Source organism: Kryptolebias marmoratus, linkage group LG19 (genome assembly GCF_001649575.2).
Source record: "Kryptolebias marmoratus isolate JLee-2015 linkage group LG19, ASM164957v2, whole genome shotgun sequence".
In the NCBI taxonomy this organism is placed as follows: domain Eukaryota; kingdom Metazoa; phylum Chordata; class Actinopteri; order Cyprinodontiformes; family Rivulidae; genus Kryptolebias; species Kryptolebias marmoratus.
The window spans coordinates 15,879,819-15,898,236 of record NC_051448.1 but is presented as its reverse complement, the minus strand read 5'-3'; the positions used below and the strand labels follow the sequence as shown (position 1 = coordinate 15,898,236).

The 18,418-nt window shown below is 39.5% G+C and overlaps 1 protein-coding gene across 2 annotated transcripts in view; it reads left to right on the top strand.

Annotated features, from left to right (window-relative positions):
• Positions 1–7,056: 7,056 nt before the first annotated feature.
• Positions 7,057–18,418, top strand: part of LOC108231840 (1-phosphatidylinositol 4,5-bisphosphate phosphodiesterase beta-1) — a 141,946-nt gene continuing 130,584 nt past the window's right edge. Inside the window, exons 1-2 of one of the 2 annotated variants that reach the window (XM_037981634.1) lie at positions 7,057–7,440; positions 13,095–13,172. In XM_037981634.1, the coding sequence (XP_037837562.1) occupies positions 7,342–7,440; positions 13,095–13,172 (177 nt within the window). In that variant the 5' untranslated portion in view covers positions 7,057–7,341. The remainder of the gene's footprint in view (positions 7,441–13,094; positions 13,173–18,418) is intronic. The other variant, XM_017409192.3, reaches the window with a different exon arrangement.

The window sequence follows — 18,418 nt, the reverse complement described above, 5'->3', positions numbered from 1 at the left end:
GAATAACCTTAAACACACAGATCACAAGAATTGAAACAGAACTACAGAAACACAAGTGAAAACAACTATAAAACACAAATGATTACCGAAGAAATAATTCAAAACCCCCAAATCCTGACATTATGTTTTATTTATGTTTTCAGATCCAGATCCTACAATTTTAATGACCTTATGGTTTTGGTACAGGTTTGCACTCTTCAAGTGCTTCTAGTTTTTATTTAGTTAGAGGAACTGCTTGTAACAGAAATTTACACACTGTGAACTGTGCAAACGTATGTAGAGTACTGTGCAAAAGTCTTGAGTCAGTCCTCGATTCTTAATAACTTAGCTCCGTAGCTATAAAATTGACTAAATTGTAGCCATTTTGTGTTGGCTAATGTTGATTAGCTGTGGTGGCCATCTTGAATCAGGTTGACTCCAGGTTGACTTAAGTTTTGATGTATATCCACTGATTACTTTCTCAGTTTCATTAAAATCCATACATTTGCTCAGAGTTTTTTGCTAACAAAAATAGAAATGAACACACACACACAAACATAGGCAATTACAAAATCACTTACTTTTCATGGCAATGAGTGATAATTAAAGATGGTTTCAAACATCTGCACATTACTGTATAGACAACTTCAGTAAAAAGTGCAGTGCCAGTCAAGCTCCAGAAGATGCTGCTAAGCTACTGCCCTTGTACCGTGTGATTGTGTTTAGGTTCAGATAAAGGGTAAAGTTGATTTCATCTTAAACAGAACCCTTGCCATTCCCACAGGCTTTATACATTACCGTATATCTGATAGTCCTCAGTGATACTGCCACAGCACATCTAAAGGCTGCTAGTAAATTATAATGTTTATAAAACAATGAAAGATTTTTGAGTTATTTTAAGCAGGAGAGCTTGGAAGGTTACCTCACAGAAAGGTTTCTGGTTTCTCCCTGTAGCTGCATGAGTTTCCTGCAGTTCCTCTGCAGTCCAAATGTATGTAAGTTGATTTGGCGATTCTGGATCGGCCTGTTATAGAAGGCTTCGCGTGAATGATTGTCTTTCTGTTTGTTTTGGACATTTATTGATTGGTAAGGGTTAAATCTGGATAAGGTGTATGTGCAGTGTTTGTGTGCATATACTGCGAAATCTGACTGACATCATCACATTAATTGTAAATGAGATAACATGACAGGTCCTATTGGTCTGCACATCTGTCAGAGTTATTTTAAGTACAAGTTGTCAGAACAAAAAAGTCTGAAAAACAAACAACAAAAACAAGCTAAACAAGTGCTCTCTTTTGTAAATCTATATCAAAAATTAAAATAAATTAAAAAGAACAGTTTTTAACAGGGACAACTATGAGGACTAAATTTTATTTTACAATATTGCAAAGAAACAGGCTGCAAACACCTGTTTCATTGATTTCCATGACTTTTGAGAGTCCCATAAAATTTCCAATGGTACAATCTAATGTATCTTTTAAAGATGTACAACTCTACATGTTGCTCCGAACCTCAATAAATATGTAAATTTAAAGTATAGTACAGTATATTACCTGACATTGACTGACAGATGTCATTAAAAAAAACATCCTGTTGTTGTCTTTTCAGCTACTCCCTTCTACAAGAGTCTCCACAGCAGGTGAACTTTGCACAAAAGATTTGGCAATTGTTTTACTTCCTGATGCAACCTGGGCTTGAACCTGCAGCCTTCGGATTATAAGACCGTGGCACTGACCACCGAACTACAGCATTAAAAAGAAAGCACATTAGACCAATATCAGTAAAGCATTGTTCCTTTAAAACTACTCATTACAAAGTCATAAAGATTGGTTAAAAACAAAATCATAAAAATAATAAACAAAATCTACACTTCTCATATTGATGGTAATATGTCCTTAAATTAAACATTTGTAAGTAAATTTTGTGACTAGATGCCAACTTTTTTTTATGTACGGAAACAATCAAAGTGACTCATAAAAGATCAACAATGTCAGACGATTTAGATGAAATGGTACGTGTTTACATTCAGATTTGTTGAGTAAAGTATGAAGATAAAAGGATGATACGGTAAACTTGCTGGTTTAGAAGAGGTTTTGCAAAATCTGTGTGTGTTTAAATGCTGAGCTCTGTCATTATGGCGCTCCACCGGCCTGCTTGATTCCCGACGTTTATTCTTGACACTTGTCTTTCTTTTACTCTCTCTCTCTCTCTCTCTCTCTCTCTCTCTCTCTCTCTCTCTCTCTCTCTCTCTCTCTCTCTCTCTCTCTCTGTGTTTAGAGCAAATTCACACATATTTCCACTTAAACGCCTACTCTGAGATTTTACTCTTGTTCGATTCTGCTAAGTTTGTTTTCCTACACGGACTACAGCCAGCCTAATGTAGGTAAATCATGTGACTTGAAATTGCATATCAATGTTATCTGGAAAAGTACTGGTGTAAACTCTTTTAAAAAGGCGCCATTTGATATAATCCAGAAAAATTTCTGTTTGATTTCATACCTTATAATGAGTGCTATTAAAAGCAGATAAACAAAACGAACAAACAAAAAAAAAAACAGTACAGCAGGCTAAATCCTTGTTTTACTCATTATACCAAAGAACAGATTAGTTTATCATATATAATCTACTCTGATATAGTGATCAAAGCACTAATCGCTAGTTTGTTTTATATTTTAGGATGAACCCATGCTAACCAGCTTCCTTAAATGAACAGACAATGATGGTCCTCTGTCAGATATTACAATAGTTACAATATAATTTTGTGAAGTCTAAACATTGTGTTCATTCTGTCATGACACCATATTTTTCCTCCTTATCTTTCCATCCACTTGTCACTCTGCTACAGTATCTGCCTGTCAAGAAAAAAGGAGCAGAGTTTCCTGTTTGTGCATTCAATTAATTAATTTGTTAAAGGCGTACCATGATAAAGTGTATCGTTTGTGTTTAGTTTGAGTCCTGCACTTTAACCCCTTGTGGACCCATTCAGAGCCCAGTTTCTCACTCTGCCTTACTGGACTGTCTCAACCCTCTTCTTCTCTTGATCCTCTGCAGGATACAGTGGAAACAGCAAGTGGATGAATGATTTTCATTGATTTTTGCTGTGCAGTTAACAGAGAAATGTTTTTATTCTGCAGTATGCCGAGTATCAAAAACAATAAGGCTGCACTGGTCTTACATAGAGTCGGACTAGAAGTCTGAGTTTAAAGAAAGATAAATTCACATTTTGTGGTTTTCTAGGTATTTCCAACAAATATGCCTATTGTTATAATATAATTTTAGAATCCATATTTCAGCTTAGTTGATGCTAAACATGCAGCTTAGGATAGATCCTGAATAATATTGTTAAGAAAAGTTCCAGGAGGCAGTCATTTGAGAACACCTGTTCCTCATCATGGGCATGCAGGAACACTCCAGTGCTGCTGTTCCATTTCTTGTTTCCGGCTATAAAGCAAATCACTTGTCAAACGAGCTCTCTAAAACAGGGGTCTGTGCAGGAAAAGCGTCTTCAGTGTTTATGTTTCAGGCTCTGCAACCGGGAGACCTTGGATATTTAGTAAGTTCAGGACAAAACCCTTGAAAGAAAGAAATTTTCAAATTTCCAAAGCCCCAGATGATGTCTTGAATACAAACCAGCTTCAAGTCTCTCATCAGTAGGCAGCTGGACACATAGAGGTCTGTTTTCTGGGCATTTTATTTTCTGGACGAGATACTGTCCCAAGCTTTAAAAATAAACCCAGAAACCTATGTTTGTATGACTTGTATATACTGTTTTTTTTACCAGTTTAGGTCTGATGTAGTCAAATGTATGTAGTGGTGTAGTACTTACAGAAAAGCTGTTTTTATATTTGAACATAATCTCTGCCCAAGCTGTGACATTTCCACTTCCATGTTTCACAGATTTTCTCAAAGCTGTTTTAATGAGTTAGGTGGTTTACTTCCACCAAGCACTCAAGTTTGCTTTGAAGTTTGTTTTAAACACGAAAAGCATTTCTTTATACCTGCATCTAACGCAGATCAAATAAAAATATCTCTCAGGGCTTCATCTGCACTGAGGGTGTTGCTTTGGTAAAGAAGGAGCTGAGCCGAAAGGCAAAGCTCTCAATTTACTGGTCCATGTACATTTATGAGAGTTGAATCATGACCGAAAGACCGAGATCATGGATACAAGCATCTAAAATTAGCTTCTTCCACAGGGTACCTTAGTAACAGGGGAACTCGGTAAGAAAGTTTGGAGTATGAGCCATTTCTCATCCACATCAAAAGGAGTCAGCTGAGGTGGTTTGGGCATCTCCCTCTGGAGGTTTTTACGGGCACGTCTTACTGAGAGGAGACCAGAACTCGATGGAGGGATACTAATTCCTCTGTGGCCTGGGAATGCCTTGGGATCCCCCAGGAGGAGCTGGAGAGTGTTTCTGAGGACAAGAATGTCTGGGTTTTCCTCCTGGACCTGTTACCTCTGCCACCCGACCTCAGAAAATCAGAAGAAAATGAGTAAATCTGATTTCCAGCACACACTTTAAGACCAACAACAGTTACAGTTAAGAGTTACTTGCAGATCTGGGAATGACATTTTGAAAATGTCGTTTTGTTCTGCACTTGCTCTGGATTTGGAAAAAATAATTCTTTGTTTTGATTTATGGTGTAGTTGACCTTCTAACAGAGGATCAGTTTTGAATATCTTCTGAACTGATTGTTCCCATTATGTTAGGAATGAGCATATGAATGTGTCTGATGAGAGTTTAACTATTAGAAAAAAAAGGTTAAAAAAAAAGTGAGGAGGTCATTGATTTTGCCAGCTATATACTTTCAAAAACATCTGTCTGCTCAGATAAAAAAAAAATATTATAAAAAGTTTTTCAAGAACAGTGTAAAAGACGTGATGGGTGTGTTTGGTAAAGTCCCACACAAAAAGTTAAGATGATATTTCTATCCTTATTACAAAATTGTATTGACTTCCACCAATTTCTGTAAACTAGGCCTGACCTTAAAACTAAACTCAAAAAAAGGTTAAAAAACAAAAACAACTGGACTTCTATTCTGTAGCTGAAGACATTTTGCTTCTCATCCGAGGAGCTTTCTCAATTCAGAAATAGAGAGTGTGGAGTTGGGCTTTTAAAGCTTTTAAGAGAGTAACAGTCTAAAAAAGTCTTAAAGGTGTGTTTGAGCAGACTTGAGTGAAGCAATTTAGAAAAAGTTAGTGATAAAGAAGTGATGATGCTCAGAGCTGTGTGTAGGCACCGTAACAAAGCTCAGCGTACATTCACTCTGATGGGTTTGGATCTACTGCTTAAATCTGAATAAAGCTCCTTTTTATTACAAATACAAAAATAATGGATGTGGTTTCAAATGAGAGTTTCAGGTACATGGCATTATAATGGTGTATAGGCTTGATCTATGCATAACATCTTTTTACTGTTTAGTAAAACAACCTTTTTAGATTTAGATTTATAGACTTAGATTTATAATGTTATTAAGGTTGCTAATGCATAGTGTTGGAGCACATGTATTAATTGTGCCTTACCCTACATTTCCATCACAGTTTTTGATTTGCAACTCCTCCCTCATATTTGTAAAAATCCATGCAAAAATACACCAGAACATGAGGTTTAATTGGGAAAAGTGTGTTGTGACCTTTGGGAGCAGAACACCGTATGGCATAAATAACATTAGCAAAAAAACTGTGAAAAACTTCCTCATACACAACCATGAAATTTTAGTGAAAGCTCTTTTTGGACTTCTAGCTCTAATGTATACTTTACATTACTTGTCATGCAAACTTTGCATGGCTTAACTGGGGCAGCACGGTGGAGCAGGGGTTAGAACTGTTGCCTCCCAGCAAGAAGATCACAAGTTTGCCTCCCAGCCTGGACCCTTTCTGGGTGGAGTTTGCATGTTTTCTGCATGCATGTGTTCACCAGACCAAAAACATGCATGTTAGGGTAACTGTTACCTCTAACTTGTCCTTATGGTGAGAGTGTGAATGGTTGTTTGTCTATATGTGTCCCTGTGGTGGACTTGTGACCTGTCCAGGTCATGTCACACACATCACACTTAAGCTGTTGTAACTTCCTGAAATTTTTGCAAACAATTTTTGTTCCCACAAACTTTACACTTTTTGTACAGTTTATACACCAAAACCTAGGCCCTTTCTGTTTTCTTTCACCCAGTGTGCCTCTCACTGTTACAGAACTATGGGGTGTTTTCTCAAATCCCCCAGGAGTGCAGGGTGCTCCTCCTGACTCTCATTGACTTTCATTGTATCTGAGCTCAGAAGTCTCTCTTCAGAACTGGCAGTGAAGGGTCTTTTTTAACTCATCAGATCTCCTACATGAAACACTGGACGCATGAAAATTGACATGTGCGATGACCGGATGCTTCTGCCACCTATGGTTCAGGGATTTCTTTTCAACGCAATTTTCACACTGTGTCTGGTTTTTTTTTCAGAGGCTTGAGTTTTGGACGTTTTGGGAGTTCTGTCAGGGAGTGAGAGACACAGGTGTCTGGTTTCCAAGGTGGTTCTAATGCACCACTGGCAGCAGCTTTAACAATTCACGTGGGATTGGTTCTCTTTACACTTCTACAAAATGTAGGCATTTTACCAGCTTAGATTATTACAAAAGGAAGTTCCAACCTATTATTGGGCTTCATAGAAGGAAGCTGATGTATGCTGGAATTTTGGGCAGCAGCTGCATTGGCGCCATTTAAATGTTTTTAAAGAGATGTTCTAGTTTTTCTTACAATTCCACAGAAGAGTAAGATCTTCAACCATCATGACTGCATGCGTCCGTCTTCATAATATTCAGAGAGTTTCCGTTCCCTTGGCGCCTGATCATTGGTCAGCTCGGGGCCACAGTTTGCTCATCATCGTATTGCCACGGACACACGGAGGCGCCAGAACACTTAAAGCATCGATCCTGTCTCCGTATCGACGTGTAGTTTCAGTTTGAAACCTGTCGTGAAACTCATTCAGATGTCCATCTCTTTCCTCACCACCCTCTCTCTCTCTCTCTCTCTCTCTCTCTCTCTCTCTGTTTCTCTTCCACTTCGTGCCTCCAGCTGCCTGTCAGTCTCTCCCTCTCTCAGTCAGTCAGTCAGTGAGTCAGGGGCCCCGCTCCTCTCCTCTCCTCTCCTCTCCGCTGCGCCTGCGCCCGCCTCCACCGCTCTCCAAAACCGAAACGCGCCACCGCCGCCGTCAATGCGGGCATCACACAGTGGCAGCAGTAGTGGACTTCCGTCAGCCTGCTTTTAGGGAGATTAAAGAAGGGGTGGGGAGGTGGAGAGAAGAAAAAAAAAGGAGAGCCGAGGAGAAATAAGAGAGACTCATTCTAGCCGCACCGTGCGTCGAGAGGAGTGGATGAGCCAATGGCTGGGGCACAGCCGGGAGTTCATGCGCTGCAGCTCAAGCCAGTGTCCGTGCCCGAGTGCCTGAGAAGGGGCAACAAATTTATGAAATGGGATGATGTAAGTAACAGCCACACACAGACCCAGCAACGAATCTTCTTTATTTCTTCTTCTTGTTGTTGTTGCCTCTGGATGATTTCTGCACGCGTTATTTGTTATGCAGGTCCCACTAGAATGCAGCTTCATACACAATCAATAGACGACTCATGCAACAGTAAAGCGGATTGATTCAATTTTTTTTCCGTGCAGACCGCATTGACAGGGACTCGTTGCATTTTCCTCTCTCCGGGCAGCAGCAGCAGCAGCTCAGAAATGCTGCAGAAACGCCGCGCGCCGACATGTGCTTTGTTTACGTCCCGGCAGTGCGGGGCGTTTGTAAGTGGACGCGCGAGAAAGTGCACGTGCTCGTTGTGTGAGAATTCGCTCTTCTTTTTTTTTTCAATAAACGAAATCAACACCTTGAACCAGTCTCACACGCCTCCCTCTTCACTTTTATACAATCAAATAAGAGCAAGTCAATAGCAGCTTGATTAAAGCAGATGTTTTGTTTTGTTTGTTTTTGCTGCATGTCTTTGTTTATTTTTGTTGTCATGTGAGTCTGTCTGCGGTCAAGGACCTTGATTACCTGTTGTTCAGTAAAACATGGCCTTTCAGCAGACCACCGTGGCCCCCTGAGCACCTTTTAGAAGCAACACATCAACACACCCCTCTAATAACCCTGCCGAGACTTCCCATAAAGCTGCAGCTCTTCACATTGAGATTAAATTGAATGGTCTCACTGTAGGTAATGTTTATTTTCATCTCCCACACTGCCATAACTATATCTCTCTCTAGATTCTGAAAGGGACTTTTCTGCTGTATTTGTTTCACATCTAATTTGAATAACTGCATGCGTTCCTCTGGTTTCTGCTACCTCCATGTAGTTGAGTTTACTCAATGGACATTTGAATATGAGCGCAGCTAATAGCAGATATTCTTGGAGTGGGGTTTATTTCTTTTCCTATATATATATATTTATTGCCCTCTGCTGAAAGATAGTGTTATTGCCTGTGCCTGTGCTGGTGTGTATTACCAAAATATCTCGCAAACTGATAATGAATGACACGTTCAGGAAATAATCAGTGGATTTTCATCTACAACTAATGAACTTTTGGAGCCAACCCAATTCAAGATGGCCACCACTTGAACCTAAAAAACATGTAAACGTCTACACCTCAGTCAATTTAATAGATGATGTGCTAAAATTTGGTGTGGTTGTAACCGAGAGTCCCCCCAATAATCCAAGTGCTACTCAGTGCACAAGATCTTTGTTTAAAACCTTAGCATTACCTGTTGGAGTCAACCCTGTTTGTCTGTTAGCAAAATATCTCATGACCCACCGGATGAATTTTAATGGAACTTTTAGAAAGTCATCACTGGATGTACTGTATACATATTGAGCTAAAATTCGATGTGGTAGTAACAGTCATTTACTCCACATCTTGTAATATTGCATGAGATTATGCATGACACTATTCATGACGTTTGACCGAAACAGCTACAACTTTGTCATTTCTCATCATAAAATGATCTGAGGCATGAAAGGCGGTAGGCGATGTGCAGTCTTTCAAAGGAAACTAGGTCTTTTTTATGTAAATACAAAGAGATGTGCCTATACCTATCACTGCATGAATCATATTTTATCTGTTGTCTGAAGCTGTATCCACAAAAATGTGTTGAACTGTTACTTCTGTGCAAGTGGCACATTAAGATATTAATTCATGGGATCATTGGCACAAAAACATGTTCAGATTCACCGAGTTCAGGTGAGCCAAACGCAGCACAGATGGCGCGAGTGTGGCAGAAGAGATGTGAGGAAATCGTGCACATTCGCAAACCTGCCACTCTGTCAATCATCAGAGAACATGAGTCATTCTTTAACTTGTAATTACTGAGTTCTCTTTCCTTAGAAATTGTCTTTGTGAGATGAGTCCGTTTTGCCCTAACAGCAACAGACCTACCTCTAAAACCAAATAGCTGCCAGGCCTTTCCTGAGAAATACAGACGGATACTTTCTCTGTGTCATTTCCTTCCTATTTCCTGTCTGTATCATTTCATGGAAAGAAGCACAGAGGAATACAGAGTCAGACTGAGAGAAGGGGGCTATAATGAATTGTCAGTAGGAAAGGATTACATTAAATCATTTCCTTTTTATCTCGGCTTTGGATATTGGGCTCCTCTCCAACCTCAGTTCTGATACATATGTGCCTCTTTCATTTATTCCTTTCCCCTGATATGATTTTTAATTTTAAAAATGTAAGTCCGTGGGCACAAAAACGTAAAGATTTGTTCACTGCTCAGGAATAGCATACTGTATTATGATGCGTGAGCAGCAGCCATGATTTCTGGAAAAGCAGAGAGTCTGAGATACTGAGGGGGGGAAAAAAGTGCACATTCCAGCACACAATGCTTGGTGTGTTGAAGGAGAATAGAACAGCAATCGGTATACTTTTAGAAATATTTACACAAGTCCAACAGCTCCCCAACATAAAGACAAGCACATTGTGTTTTTGTTCCTGCCAGTTGAGGACAGATAGCTTCCTCAGCACTTCATGGAATTCCAGGTTGCATGTTAAAATATGGCCTGGATTATATCAGTCGCTTCAAACTGTACATTTTCAGTAATAACTGCTTCCTCATAAGAGACTGGAGGTTAAGCAGACATTAAATCCTCTCTGTAAGAGACCTTTTCGTCTAAAGTATGGCAAAAATACAAAATATAAAATACTTGGCGTGTGTAAACAGATTTTTATAAGCATACACTTGCACCATGCCTCTTTGGTTCAATGCACACTGAATAAGATATTATCAGGCTCCACATGGGAGCTTAAAATCCTTTAAAATAAGCCAAATATATTATTAGTACACAGAATAGAAATGTGTTGAGCTCAAATCTCCTCACTAACGTTCCCCCTTAGGTGATGGCTAATGGTACGGATGCTTCACTAAAAATAATGGCACTCTCTTTTGCCTGGGTTTCGTTCCCTCAGGGTGTTTGTACTTCTGCAAGTAAGTCACTAATCTCATCGTCACTCTGCCAAAAAGCAGGCCACTGCCTTCTAATGTCATCCCATCAAAGCAAAATCCTTTCAAAAGCCAAATGACAATCAAAAAACAGAACTAGCCCTTCGATACAGTGGGACCTGATGGTTGGTTTAGGGATGGGAGAATGTTGTAATAACACACCCACACACAAATGCACTAAATAGTAATCCAGCTATTTTCTCACAGTTTTAATCTGGAATGCTATTACTGATAAGTACTTTTTTTTTCCTTTTTCAATTGTTCAGACCCCATGAGAAAATCTGAGCTAAGAGTCCGTAATGGCTTAATGTGTTTGTTGCGGTGGCTGTGGAGAGTTAAGACATTAAGAAAGAAGCTGGTGAAAATGACTGCTCTCACATCATTAGGCAGACTCCCGAAGCTCACGAGTCCGTTTTTTTTTTCTTCAATTGGCATCACAGAGAATCCATCAGATACCACATGTTGCTACTGTCTGAATGCTTGATTTGGTTTAATGGAAATAAGAACAGCTTTATGAGAAGTTGTTGGTCCATCACCTAATTTAAAAAAAAATATTTTATCTTCTCAAAGTAAGTGATGTGTTCACAGAGTAAATTAAAGTTGTATTCATCTGCAAAAAACTAAATTGGAGACGTCTGACAGCGGACTGTGTGTTAACTGAGGATAGGGGATTTGATATATATTGAGAGCTTTTTCGGGAACTACTACATAGACTTTTTTTCTCGCCGCTAAAAGGCGAAAGCAGACTGTAATGTCAAATGATTGGCAGACAATTTTGCCTGTATGTGCATGTCTGTCTGTTTCCTAAATGTCTCATGAACCACTGGACAAATTTAAATGAAACTTGCAGAAAGTAAATATAGTCTGTACGTTTTGAGCACTAAGAGAATGCACAAGAACTATGTTTAAAATTTTGGAGCCAACTTTCTGTCTTCTGTCAAATATCCCATGGATCACTGGATGAATTTTAATGAAACAGATTACCTTTTAGAGCCAACTCAATTCAAGGTGGCCACCATAGCCTACTGACCGTAGAAATCAAAAGATGGCTATAATTCAGTGAATTTTACAGACGTTTGGTGTGGTTTGAGAGTTTCACGACACATATTCCAAGTGCGACTCATTGCACGATAACTTTGCTGAACATTTTAGCATTAACTGTTGGAGTATGTTAGCAAAAAAAAATCTCATGAACCACTGGACGAACTTTCCTAAAGTAATTATTGGATGTACATCTACAATTAATTAAATTTTGGAATTAACCAAATTCTAAAAGGCTACTGCATCTAATCCACCTTAGCCAGCACAAAAATGGCTATAACTCAGTCAGTTCTACAGATATTCAGCTAAAATTTGATGTTATAATAATTGAGAGTGATTTACAACGCATACTCTGATGCCAACATCTTGCAATACCACATGAGATCAGCACATAATGTCATTTTCAAGGTTTGACCAAAATGGCTACAACTCCATCGTTTCCCAGCATAAGATGATCTTAGTTTAAAACTGTGGCATAAAGGGTGGAGAGTGATATGCATCTCTTTAAGGACTGTCAAGCATTTTATGTTTTTTTCTTGTTTGCATTCACTGGTATGAGCAGCGTCATTTTGTCATTCAGTCAAGTGTATAAAGTATGTGCAGTCATCTGACCACAACCAAAGCGATTCCTTTTGAGTGTCTAATAGATTTCAAGCAAATGGTGGGTTGCCATAGCAAATGTCACTATAGCAAAAGCCTCGGATGCAGCATTTAACCATTTCCAACACTGAGCCTGTCACTCATTTACCCCCCGCTTGCGTCCCTTCTTCTTTGTCATATTCCTGTGATTTTATTTTTATGGAACAGGTGTGTCTGTAAACTGTGACTGTTCAGGCAGAAAAACTGCTATTATAACTGTTCACCGCAGCTCAGTGCTGCGTGGTCTGCTCCTAGTCCGATCCTTTCATGATTTCACACAGTGCAGGTCGCACCAGAACACGTTGTGTGTAGCAGATACAGACCATTAGCTCTCCCTCCAAAAGCTGTGATAGGGACATCATTAGTAGCCTCATGAAGACACTTTGAAGATTTGGTTGCTCTGAGCAGCGGCTCCCATTTCTCTGATCTCCAGCCATGGCTGATTGAAGAGGACAATACGCCACTGTTCAGCTGAACCATTGCCACCATGGATGCAGATAAGAAAAAAAAAAAAAAAAAAAGGGAAGGACTTTTTCTTTTTATAGAAGCCTCCAATAATATCTGGCGTTGCCATGCGCGCCTCAGGGTCAAACTGTGTGTGAGATGCGGGGCCGGCTGCATGTAGAAACTGGGAAAGCATTTGTTGTTACAAGAAGAGGGAAAATGGGAACATGGGCTGCAAAATAACCTGCAGCTATGAATGCAGCCATTGAAAATACTCTCTCTCTCTGTCACACACACACATGCCAGACTGCTGGTCATTTTATGGTGACACCTCATCATGTGTTTGAATGTGCCCTTTAAGGAAAGGATTGTGTGCACGATGCAGCATAAACAACTTTTAAAGTCTCTTCAGATCATTACATAAAACTATACTTTGATGGTAACAAAACGCTGAATATTCTCTCTTAGCCATATAGACAAAAACACACATACATTGAATTTTAAATGTCTGTTTTTTTAAACCACAGGATTCTACCACTGTGACCCCTGTGACCCTGACAGTAGACCCCAAAGGCTACTTCCTGTATTGGACCGACCAGAACAAGGTAGGCCACCACACCTATAACACTAAGGTTGGACTTGTACAGCTTGACTGACAAAAGTCTAACAACAGGGTTCAGTAAGTGGCAAGAAAATTGTGTTTTATATTGCATTTTTTCTTTTTTTTAAGTTATTTCAGCAACACTAGTTGATACCTTCAGCTTTGTTCTGAAACATTCAAGTCTTCTCATTAGTCTTGCAACCTTGCGTTGTTTTCTTAGTGTTACTGTCAGTCTAAAGGCTTTCTGTGAGCAGTGAAAGATGTAAAAATCTAAAAAAAGGTACCTAATATTTTAACAACCAGATTGACAAAGTGCCAAATACTAAAGAACAGACTGTTATGATAGTTTATCAAGTGAAAGTCTGAACTGTTTTTGCATCCTATTTTGTTCTGAGCAGATACCAGAAAAAAAAGCAACTGAACAGATTGAACAAAAACAGCCGAAAAAAAGTAAAATGAACAATTGTGTTTTCAAATTCAGCGTAACTGTGCCTCACAATTCAGGTCAGTTGTCAGGAAAGTGGTTTTCACATTGTAACCTTGACAAGTTCTGCTGCTTTGTGCTCGGGGAGCTGTTATCTTAAACTCGTCAAAAGTATCACCTGCTGGAAATTACACAAAGATTTCCTTTACAGCTGCTTCGAAATTCAGCAATCAGTGCCACGCCAACGGCATCAGATTTTGTAGTGACACATTAACCATACTATTGAAATCCTCACAATCCGCCAAAGATCGTTACATAGGGCTAACGTCTAAGGACATTTACCAGATCTGGGCAGGACTTCACTTGTGCTTCTATATTGGTACTTTCCAGTTAACTTCCATTGTGTTCTTGGCACCATTAAGCCTACTTCCTTCTCTCTATCCTCACTTCAATCAATAAAAGCAACACTGCTGGAAAAGAGACAGAAATCTAAACTTCTGCACCTGCAGAGCTTAACTCGACACCTGTGAGAATGCTTTGTGATGCATTGTGTTGTTCTGCTCCTCTGCTACGGCTAAGCGAGACGCAGGAACCTTGAACAAGGGGGTGAAACTTAAGCTGACAAGAGCTATCAGATTCTACAACATTTTCTAACTTTCTTGTCAGTTAACCTTAAAAATGGACATAATTTGAAGCAGTTATTCCTGGTTGGTCTGTTGAGTCCAGGAACTTGATTTCCTTGCGGACTTGAGCTTAGATCTATCTGTCCAACACCTCTAAACAGCTCGGTAGGCATAATGTGTTCCTGTTCTGTTTATGTGTACAAGTTTCTCAGCAGTTGTAGGCTGATGTAGACTAATTAATAGCAGCCATTGATTTGATGCTTTCCTAGATGAGATTTCACTGCAGCCACAGCAGAGCACAGACAGGAGTGCTGACTGAGACTTAACCTCTGCACATGAGCACAAACACACGTCTGCTGCTCCTGTTTTGTAACAGGGAAAGGATGCTATTAGGTTGCCAGCCTACTGTAAATAATACACTTTATGTGGAAAGGGAGACCGTGTCTACAGGGCAAGTGTACAGTTCTACTAAACAATTAACAAGGTAAGACTTTCCCCTTATAAAAACAAGATAAAAACATTTGATTTGCTAGGCCTGTGTTATGAGGCAAAGATTTGGAATGATGAGGCTTTTGCATCTTTTTTTGTCTGCATGTTGCGTGTTTATGCCTGTGGGTGTCTGCTCTGTCTCCGAGCAGTAAAAACAGTCCTGCCCCACACATAACTCAAATTAATACCAAGCAGCCAGGACAAAACTCTATTAGGGCACAAAGAAAGGCATCCACTTGTTCCCCTTTGCGCCACTGTGTGACTGTGTGCGTTTATGAAGATGTCCCGTCTTGTGTTTTTGCTCACTTTTATTCCTGACGGTATTGCACATCTGTCGAACAAACTAATTTAAACAAGCTGCAATGCTCTTGTCCAGTTGTTGTGTGTGTGTTTGTGAGAGTCAGCCCGATGGCCTGCAGAGTAAAAGCATTCCTCAGATTCTTCAGAAGCACAGCAAAACTGGACTCCGCGTGCCAACTGTGTTGACTTTCAAACTGTCATTGCCAGGGATGGATGCAGTTATTTCCTGTATTTTATGTTTCCCTTCTGTATGTTATGAAGTTCCTCAACCAAAACTGTTTTTTTATCTTCTGTGAAGACTGGTTTTATATTTGAATAGTTGTCACATCCTGCTTCAAAATCCCCTTTTAGTGAATAGATTCTTGTTAAACGCATTGATATTGTGGTACTTGAGAATGGGTTTAAATTCCTTCTTCAACATTTTTAAAGGGTTTGGATGCTGTCATATGTGAAAAAGTCTTATTTATTTCTGATTGTCAAGTCAAGAAACCAATATTTTTGTTGCACGGAATTCTACAAGTCATCACTGTTTGGGGGTAAATCAGCCTTAACGGCAGCCCACTTCATGATACCACCATCACCACCATGATCCTCCAACCCCTCTATTTTACTTCACAGTAAGGGCTTGAGATTTATTTTTACCTTCTTGTTCATCATATTAACTGATGTGACTGAGACAAGATGGGGCGAATATAAATGTGACAGAAGCTCTAAACCTTTCTCTGTTATCAGTTTTCTGTCTGAATATAATCTTGTTTGATTTAGCTTGGTTTAGGTTAAAGTTAAGTTTTGACTTTAATGTCCGATCTGTTTTAGTGTAACTTTTTTTCCCCTTTACCTTTTTCCCCTCTGGCTGATCTTTCAGTTTATGATTCAAGGCACCGGGATTCTGCTAGTTTCAGACAGACCCATTTTTTACGGTCACGATTTGCAAAAACTTCAAAAAGAAAGCACTTTGTCGGGGATAAAATAGTACAAGATTTTTATTTATTGAATTTTAAAATATGGCTTGTCTGGGAAATGTTAAGGAAGTGGAGATAACAGCAGTTCAGCAAATGAGTTAAAGGAACCCAGATCCAATGATAAGCCTAATTTGATTTTTTTACTTCCCTCCCTCCATTAATGGACACATGCCAAAAAACAGGAGCCTGAACAATGCTGCTCTTGTTGAAGATGACTAGTATACAGTAAAAACCTGGAGTACCCTGATGTAACTCAAAGGTTTGGCTCTTTATATTTTCAAACAGGACACAAACATGTAAATGATTGCAGTTATAACTCTCCTATGTTTGCACGTGTTTGGTTCAGGGTTCACCCAGCCAACTTTTTTCGGGTCTGTATGTTCTCTTTAGCCATTTGCAAAAAGAACATTTTCAAACAAACATTCACACAAATTCACAAATAAAAGAAGGAACAGTGACATTGCCTTTGGTCGGAGTGATAGTGTGCATGACAACGTTATTAACAATAACACTGGAGAAGTAGACGTGTCACCTAAAAGTAAACACAGTGACAGACTGCTAAAATTATCTCACTTTATATTAGAACTACATGACAACAGCGATTTAAATATTGCCAGAAAATTACTGCATTTCCATCAATACTGTATAATCATTAATCAGCAGAAGTGAGTTATAATTTTAAAACAAGACATGTTTTCGATTGTTCATTAATAACAATCGGTTAAAATTTAGAAAGAAAAATACTTGAGGCACTTTTCTTTATACAACAGAAAACCGTACTTGACTGATGAATAAGGAACTGGAATATATTTAAAGCTTCTTTGTTTAAAACCTTAAAAAACACTCTGTCTTTGAACTATTTAGACCGTTGGGCTTTAGCAACAGTGAAAAAATAAGGGTATTGTTTTCATTACTTTGAACTGATGACAAATTGGTCAAGATTTGCATCTTTTATCCTAAAGTCTAACAGTTTGGCTTCTATTCACAGTGATTTTGCTCAGAAATGAGTTAAAATATTAAAAAAATTGACACCTTTGTGCCCCTAAAGTTACTTTGCATTATTTTTAATGATGTAATCACCGAGTCGTCACCCTTCAATATTTTATAACTCTATTTACAAAACTGTTTGTTTTTCACTCAGCTCGTGTGAGCACATTTTCATGTGACACATTCAGGTTACAAACACATAATTTATCACCGCAGAGGGTGCAACAAAGTCTGAATGCACACTCAGACACGAGCAGAGCAAAATTCCAGTAATGATCAGCCGAGAACAGGTGCTCAACGGTTTAAAAATAATTTTTACTTCTGCTGGTTGAGCCTACTTTTAGAAGAGGAGGAGCTCTGCAGCTCTGAGCAGCGGAGTGACTCAGTTAAATTCACAGCCTTTTAGTTTAGTTACCATAGTTGCTATGTGACAGCACACACCTTGGAAATGTCACATTCTCTCTCCCGGCCCCCGCTCGTATTCTGAGGAACATTGCCGCTTGGAAACTGATATCATTGTTTCCGTGTGTGTTTGTGTGTGTGTGTGTGTGTGTGTCCTCCTAAGCAGGCTGTGGTTATAACAAAAGGTTAAATGCTTTCTCTTGGGAGATTTATGTTTCAGCAGTGTGCCAATTTCAGGACGTTCACTGGACAAGCACTCAGCATATGGCACTGAATGATGTTCGGAGGTGAAACACGGCTCACCTCGGGCCAAAACCAGACCCACACATTTGGCAGCTGGTATGCAAGCACCGTATATCTGAATGGGGCTCCAATTGAGCTAACGCACAGCAAAGAGTGAGGCTGTTTAATACACACTTGAATGGAACCGCACACCCTTTTCTCTCCGCTCTGTCAAAAGCAGAGTTCACACATCTGTTTTTTTCCCCTACACAGCAATTTTCTGTGATTACAGAGGCTGCTGCTCCTCCACCTCTGTCAGCACTATAGGGTGGTGAGAGACGAGGCATAAATCTGCAGCCAATCAACTGAAAGTGAATTGTGACCTCTGCCAAGTTATAGCCTGGCATACAAAGGCCATATTTCATCTGTACCTGGAGACAGAAGAAGAGCCTGAGTAAAAAAAAAAGAGAGGGAAGATGAGTATGACAACACACCTTGGTGGTGAGGTGATCACAGATGTAACATTTTGGATGGCATTTTATTTTGAAAGAGATTTGACCAATAATATATAAAATTATTATTAAAATGTTGAAAACATCCACTCTGTGTCACAGCTCCATCTGTTCCTGCCACGCCTCTTGCCACAGCCACTTAATTTTCCATTCATCCACAGTTCAAGCCACGCCCATATTGTCATGCCCAAGTAATCACAGTCATCTGTTTCACCTGTTCTGGTCCCCATAAATACCCACAGCTCCCAGTACTCTTCGCCAGATTATTGAAAGCCTCACAGCGAGTAAATGTCCAGCGTTCATGTCTTGTTCATGCCTGATCTCGACCC